This window comes from Lineus longissimus, chromosome 4 (genome assembly GCF_910592395.1).
Source record: "Lineus longissimus chromosome 4, tnLinLong1.2, whole genome shotgun sequence".
In the NCBI taxonomy this organism is placed as follows: Eukaryota; Metazoa; Nemertea; class Pilidiophora; order Heteronemertea; family Lineidae; genus Lineus; species Lineus longissimus.
Window position 1 is genome coordinate 10,743,734 of NC_088311.1, and position 7,855 is coordinate 10,751,588.

General features: G+C 45.4%; 1 protein-coding gene across 1 annotated transcript; it reads right to left on the bottom strand.

The window, feature by feature from the left end:
• Window positions 1–5,895: 5,895 nt before the first annotated feature.
• LOC135486026 (piggyBac transposable element-derived protein 4-like) lies at window positions 5,896–7,059 on the bottom strand. Its single transcript, XM_064768480.1, has one exon. It carries the CDS (start codon window positions 7,057–7,059, stop codon window positions 5,896–5,898), a length of 1,164 nt encoding a protein of 387 aa, XP_064624550.1.
• Between the last annotated feature and the right edge of the window lie 796 nt (window positions 7,060–7,855).

Genomic DNA, 7,855 nt, shown 5'->3' on the forward strand with positions numbered 1-7,855 from the left:
TCCTCATCTGGAGACTTGGGCGAGTCTGGAATGGTCACTGTCTCCACTGCAAATGCAATTACTGGCGTACTCAGTTCAAAATTTCATTAAATTCATAGTTGATCTCATTAGTTTACTAATGACAGGGGAAACGTAACTGTCTATACGTATGTGTCATATATATATTTAAATTCATTATCAGAAGTATTTTTTTCATCATACTAGTGTAACCATCCTCTAGTGAGGAGATTGTAGATCTTGCCTACCTAGTGCCATGGCGATACACTAGGCAGCAGTCAAGTATTTTGTGAGCAAACCACAAGGAACTAAATGAGGGAAAATGTGACTTTGATTAACTGTTTAATGGATCTTATGATGCAGTTGACCACCTACCTGGTTTAATGCGAGTTGGATGAAAGCGGATACGAGTGTACAAGTCCAAAAATTTTTCCAATGAAATTTCAGGTCTTGTCTTCTGTCCCTCTCTCGAGTCTGCCCTTTACCCCAAATTTAGTGGTTATATATACAGCCTCGTACCTGTCAACTAATCCAACACACAGTAAACAGAGTTACAAAACCAAGTTTGTTGACCAAAACCGTGCCAACTCGAGTATTTTTCCGAGAAAACCCCCCACTTGGTCCAGCCAAACGTGGGAAGATCGGAGGGATCTGTCACTCAAAACACCTCTTTATCCTCTCGCACGCACCCAAAGAGCAGTGAACCCACGATTTCCTTCCCAAAGGTACCCCAAGAAACCGTATAATCCCCATAAAAACTAATGTCTTGGAAGACAGCGTCCTAAACCTTAGATACCAATAAGACAACCCCGCAGCTTAAATAACTGCCTTTTTAACTAGCGTCCGAGAAGGGCATTAAGGTCTTGCTCTAAGACCCGGAACAAATCAACCCAGGGGAAGCTAATGTGCGTCTTGACGAATCCTGACCTCGTTGAACCCAAAGTGTTTAATTGATAATTTTAGCTTCTCAATCAATAGAGAGAAATAGATACCTATAACTGCATCCGAGTACGAAATGAAGAATAATGGTTTCGGAAACTCGGTCACTGATTCGTCCTCTGCAACAGAATGAGGTCGATTAGATGTCGAGTCCACATTGTATCCGTTGCTATTGATCTGGAGTGATGTCGAGTCCGCTTTGAGCCCGCTGTCATTGGTCTGGAGTGACATATCTATTGGTTGTAGTTCGTCATAAACTTTCTCACCGTCGTCCAAAGCCATATGTTGTGGAGATTCTAACGTAGAAGGGAAAATGTCCATGGGAAAAGACTTGCTTTGGAAGGTAGATCCCTATGGTGTGAAATGTTTGGCCTTGGGCCTTATTGATAGTGATAGCATATGCTGGTCTAATCGGGAACTGGTAGCACTGTAGTATGAAGGGCAGGTTTGCATCAGATGGTGCGAGTTTGATGCGCGGAATGAAGACACGTTTGCTGACGTGGGTGCCGGTTATGATATCTGCATGTATTGTGCGTGGATAGAGTGCTACAACTTTCAGTCTTGTGCCATTGCACAGGCCTCCTTTTATATCCAGATTGCGGAGTAGCATAATTATTGCGCCAACTTTTAGTTTCAGTATATGTGGTGGCATGCCTGTTGGGGTGAGGGAGTTCAGGAATTCCATAGGATAGTGTGTTTGTTCAGTTGGTTCTTCGCAAATAGCCGAGTCACTGCTGATGTAGGTTTGTGCAGTTGTTGGTATTGTAATCGTATTGTATGTAAACATATTTAACTTTGTATTATTCCTGTTAAGGGACAAGTAGGCTCTATGCAGGACCCGAATAGGTACAGGTGAGGGGGTTTGAGCTGACTGCGGCATTGCCCCGCGCATTGCAGTACGCTGCTGGCCCTATGATTGGTGGCGTATTGCGCATTGCCTCCGCGCAGTGCAGTACGCTGCCAGCCTTTTGATTGGTGGCGTATTCGTGGTGCAGTGGCGCAGTGGCGCATTGCAGTTCATTCCCTGTCTCCTGGTTGGTTGGGTCCTGGATATAAAACTGCCTCTCCCTCAGCAGCGGCAGTTCCATCTTAAGTTCGCTCTTGGATAATTAGGTTCCGAATTGTTCCGATCCGAGAGATCTTGTTCAGGTGTAATTTTACTTGATTCAGTTGTGCTTCTGTCACAACACCGAAAAGTCCGTTTAGAATTGTCCCACCGAGATCAAGTAAACCCTTCTTCGCTCTCTGTGGTGACGGTCGAGGCATCAAGTCCTTAATTAATTGCTGTAGTTGTGAAATACGGGCGATTGCTTTTTGTCGTTGTTGATTGGCCAGATACACGGTCTTCTGCACGTCGATACAGAAAAAGTCAGTTCTGTGTGGGCACGATGGAGCTGCGATATGCGAGTCCAGGATTGAGAAATTAAAATAGTCCAAGGCAAAGCTGTGATACCAGAACGAGTTCTGCTGGTGGCCAATGGAAATATAATGAAAAACTACTCCGCTGTTGATTCGTAGAATCGTCTTTTTGGGCGAATCGGCACGTACATATTGAATTGTCACCAAAATAACTGCTACTGCTATAAGTAGCAAGCGATATTTCAAGAACGCCATGATTAGTTTCCACGACACGTGTAGTAGTTATGAGGGAGAATCGTTAATGTCAAGAAAATAACTGTCCTTCAAAATCTATTTCCTATTCTCGTAAAATCCTTTTACCAACGTGTAGTGCACCTGGTGACATCATTCATTCGTTTTACTGTAAAATATAAACAAACAAGCGTTAGAGATGCAGGTGTAGCATTATATATGTACATGTATAGACGGTTAAAAGGGTTAACAGTTAACATGCTGATTTGGGATATAGTTACCTAATTATATAGAAGCAACTGGAATGTAGGCAGTCTTCACATCGCCGTTCGATTATTATGGCCTCATGGGCAACCGCCAGAGAAAATCAAATTCTGGGGCGGAGTCCGGATACGCAAGCACATCATTCCCAATGTAAGGATTTGGGTGCCGTATCCGAATATAGGTTTTCGTTTCTTCTCGAAAACGGTACAAATTGGCCGGAATTCGGGCAAAGTAATAAGCATAGATATAGGGGAGACCTATGTCCTCCCCTCCAGCATTCAGGTCAATAAGAAGACTGCCTCCATGCATTAGTGCCCTACGTAACGTCAAAGTCTCATCTACGGTATGGATGTGGGTCGGCAACCGTGGCATAGGGGCCGGGTTGCCCCTGTCCTCTTCAATACATGACCGTAGAATGATTTCGGCCGTTTCTTGGTTTACTAAAGTCGGCATAGGCGGAGAAAGGGAGAGTAGCGCTCTGCGGGCTAATTCCCTTTCGACCGGTCGAAACACCCCTTCCCAGTATTGGGCTTCCACAACCATCAGTAGCACATTGGCTGGATCCGGTCTTGCCTCGGGCGCCTCTGGCTCCTGTGCGGGCTCAGATTTACCTGGCATGCATCACACCCAAAGAATGTCTCAACGCAGCGGCCACTTGGTGCACGGCGCTTTTGCTTGAGGCACTGTACACAGGCCCTTCTGCGTCCAACAAAGCATACCTTGGACTTGGAGTGTCCAAACATGACATTCTGCTGGATGGTTTCAAGAACATCCCTTTGAACCCCTGCAACAGGTGATACTCTTGTTCTGGAAGTAAAACCATTCACAAGCTGGTGTATCAAATTCAACTTGAACTTTTTCAAAGAATACTTCCTCTTGACCCTGGGCAATGGCAGGTTACTTTGTACCCACAGAATGTAGGCATTGACAATGGCCACATTCAGTAATGCCCAGAACAGATATTTCCACCACTTCTTACCAGTTCGCCCAACTTTGTAATAGCTGCGGAATTGATCGGCATGATCAACTCCACCCATGTTCTTGTTGTAGTCTATTACAATGTTGGGTACACTGATAAGCTCATCCACTCTGTGTCTGGTCCTTGGTTTTACAGTTTCAGCTGAACCATGGAAAGTTGAGATGAAATAGACATCTCTACGCCTGTCTCTCCATCGACAGGCAACTACATTATCATTTTTTTGCCAATATATCTTTTCTGCATACTGGAGCCTGGGGCCTGTTATTTCAGTCGGGTAGTCAACTCTGTTCGACCGTGCTGTGCCAAGGTAGTAGGTGCCCTGCTGTAACAGATCTTCTGCCAGAGTAACTGTAGAAAAGAAATTGTCAGCATGAACTCTGTGGTTCTTGTGTACAGGGTGTCCCAGAAAAAACCTAATCCTGAAGTAATGGGATAATATGACCAAGTTGCCGACTACATGGCCAAAATCACGTTTTTACCATAATGTAGAAGCAAAATGCTTTCCAATGATACCTTGAGGACATTTCTCCAGTCAAGCATGACTGAGCACCACTGCTTTGAAAATGGCATGTCAAAATCCACTTGTTTCAGTTGGGAGTCCGAACATGAAGAAAGAAACCAAGACTTTTATCAATTGAGGATATTAACATTTTTTAATCAATAATTACACAGTTTATGCACCAACACCCTCCACGTGTCCACCTCCCCTTTCAATACAAAGTTCACAACGGCGGCGCATGTCAGCCACAGCTCTTCTCACCATTGCTGGATCTTGGCGCAAGATGTCGACTTCGTGTTCAATGCGAGCTCGTAACTCTTGGATGTTAGGCGGTGGACTGGTGTAAACTTTGTTTTTTAAATACCCCCACAAGAAAAAGTCACAAGGGGTCAAATCCGGTGACCGGGCCGGCCATTCGATAGGATGGTTCAGAGCAATTACTCGGTCCTGAAAAAGTTCCCGCAAGCGATTCCGGACAGCAATGAGTCTGTGGGCAGGTGCACCGTCCTGTGCCCACCACAGTTGTCGGAAGACACCAGGTTGGAATTGCAACTGCAGCTGGGGCACAACATCTTGGTTGATCATCATCAGGTATGCTTGACCATTCACATTGCGTTGAAAGAAGAATGGTCCGATAATCGTACCATTACCACACAGTCCTATCCAAACGGTGATCTTTTCTCGGCTCATGTTTTTCTCGAAGTTGAAATTGGGGGGATGTCTCATAGGCGCATATTCAACACAGTTATGGGTGTTAACTTGTCCATTCATGGAAAATCCTGCTTCATCGCCAATCGTCAACCACACGAGAAACCTTTCATTTCTCCGACATCGCTCAAGGAGCCATTCAGCAAAACGTAGTCTTCTCCCCAGGTCCGCAGGCAACAGTTGATGACGAACGTGCATTCGATATGGATGGAAATTCAGGTCAAGCTTGGTTATGCGATTGAACGATGAGTGGGCGATTCCAAGTCCATTTCTCCTGCTACTGGTTCCCCTTGGATGCTCGAGAAGTTGCTGTCGAACTGCGGCAATGTTATCTTCAGTTCGCACCGTGCGTTGTCTACCTGAATGGCCCTTGTTCAGATTGAGGCTTGTTCCATGTTCTCGGTTCTTCTTCACATTTGCCCAGATTGTCGTCTTTGCTGGCGGATCCCTATCAGGGAAGGCTTCCCTAAATGCATCTTGAGTAGCTTGTAGGCTCTTGTTTTTTTTAAGGAATTTTGTTACAACAAACACTCTTTGCTCACTGGTAAGTTGCACCATGTTGCTGGCTTGATGTTCTGTTGTTAATAGGCCCATCCTTCACCAATTGCCTACATAGCTTACTCAAGAAATCATTGCATAACTTAAAAATTATGTAAGTTAACCTTCCCTCATGAAGGTTATTGTCCCTGTCTTCCAGGTCAAGTGTGACAGTGAGTGCACATTCCATTTCACTGGTTCATCCCAATTGAAACAAATGTGTTTGGACACACCATTTTCAACACAATGGTGCTCTCTGATGCACGACTGGAGGAATGTCATGAAGGTATCGTTGGAAAGCATTTTGCTTCTACTTTACGGTAAAAACGTGATTTTGGCCATGTAGTCCGCAACTTGGTCATATTATCCCATTACTTCAGGATTAGGTTTTTTCTGGGACACCCTGTATATACTCTCGCAGTAAATCTGTTACAACATTGTAACCTAGACCATGTTGGTCCTGACCCTGCTGTTGATCACCCTGGGCAGCCCCAGTGTACACCTTGAAAGCCAAGGTATACCCTGTTCCAGAATCGCATAAACACCAGATCTTGATGCCCCATTTGATAGGTTTCTTGGGAATATATTGCTTCCAAGCAAGCCGGCCATCAAACTTCACCATTGCCTCGTCTATAGATATGTTCTCCCCAGCCTTGAACATTCTGGGGAAATTTTCATTGAGGACAACAATAAACCAACGCACTTTGTCAAGTTTGTCATGTCTATCAATGACATTGGGATTTGAACAATGGAGATATTTGCACAATTGTTCATAAGTGTTTTTTGTCATGATTGAACTGATAAACTTGTCACCAAGAGCGGAATCAGCAGACCAGTAATCACCATACTCAGGGTAATCTTTTATCCCCATAAGAATGTTGATGCCAGTGAATGCACGGATTTCTTCAGGAGTGGAAGGCTTCCAATGCTTATTAGATGAAGCAAAGGGATTGTTTGGGTCAGGAACAGCTGGAGGATGGGTTTTAGCAGCGTACAAGTTAGTGTTCTCTGCCAAAGTATCCCAAAAGGTCCCGCCAAGGATGCACATGAGGTAGTCCAACTCGTCAGCATCATATCGCAGCCCACAGTCGACACCAGAGGGGGCGGTGAATGGCTGCAGAACTGGTTGGACTATCTGATTTGTCCAATCTCTGGGCGGATTTACATCCCCTCCTCCTTGGACATTACCACCACGAACCACGACCACGACGCTGTCCTTGTCCTCCCCTTCCTCTGCCTCTAGCCGGAGGCGGACCTGCTGCTCGCCCTCTACCTCTAGCCTGAGGCGGACCTGCTCCTCGTCCTCTCCCTCGCCCTCGTCCTCGTAAAACTCTACCTCGCCCTCTTCCTCAGCCGCGAGCTGGTCCATCATTGCCAGGGTCGCTTCCAGAGGAGCTAGAATTTGACATCTGGTCATCAGAGTCATTGTCATCAGCATCACTCCCGGAAGGGTGATCACTTTGCTGATCGCCGTCACTATCAGGACCGTAAGTGGGGTCACCTCCATGGACACTATCATCGTCAGGAGCCTGAGTGTCACTACCATGATCATCATCTGGGCCAGATTTATCGCCAGTCTGGGAGTCCAAATAATCAGAGAGAAGAGTCACTTCCTGAAAAAGAAACAAAAAAGATTAGTTGTGGGGCCAACAGTCACCGTGATACATGGTAGGCCTAGTTCAGTAAAGGACCCAAAAAAGCAAGGAGATGGGCCTGGCCTAACAAAGGATCTTTATTGTCCTTTTACATTATTGGCCTTGAAGCCTACCGGTACATCTGTGTGAGTGAGAGTCAAGACAAGTACGGTACAAAAATAGACCCTGGCCCTAGCTACAGGGCCTAGAATATCCAGATGTACCCTATCTCTAGGCCTAATTTCTATTCATCATGCACTCAGGGGGTTAGTCGGCATGCCAGGCCCCGAGCAGGACACGCTCTTTAGTACAGCAGCAGGCTTGAGCTATGCATGCAGAATGTCAACAAACCAGCATTTCATTTCCGGGTTCATCTCGGGTCGCATTCACATACTAAGGGCACAACACCAGAGCCACCTGTAATGGAATGGGTGTCAAATTGTTGAATATCAAAAACATAATTTAGACACTGGAATAGAAGGGGTTAATGATCAGCTGAAGTGGAAAAATAGGGATTTGAAATATTAAACTGGATTCAAGCTTTAGAATAAAAATCATTTTGGGCAGGGGTTTCGTCCAACTAATGCCAGGGGGCAGCACAGAGGAGAGCTTCTGTAACAGTAGACAGTTTGAATAAGCGTGTGAAATCTGAGGGTACATTTTTGAAAATCAATATTTCTCAAAATTTCCGTGGTGAACCCCACGCAA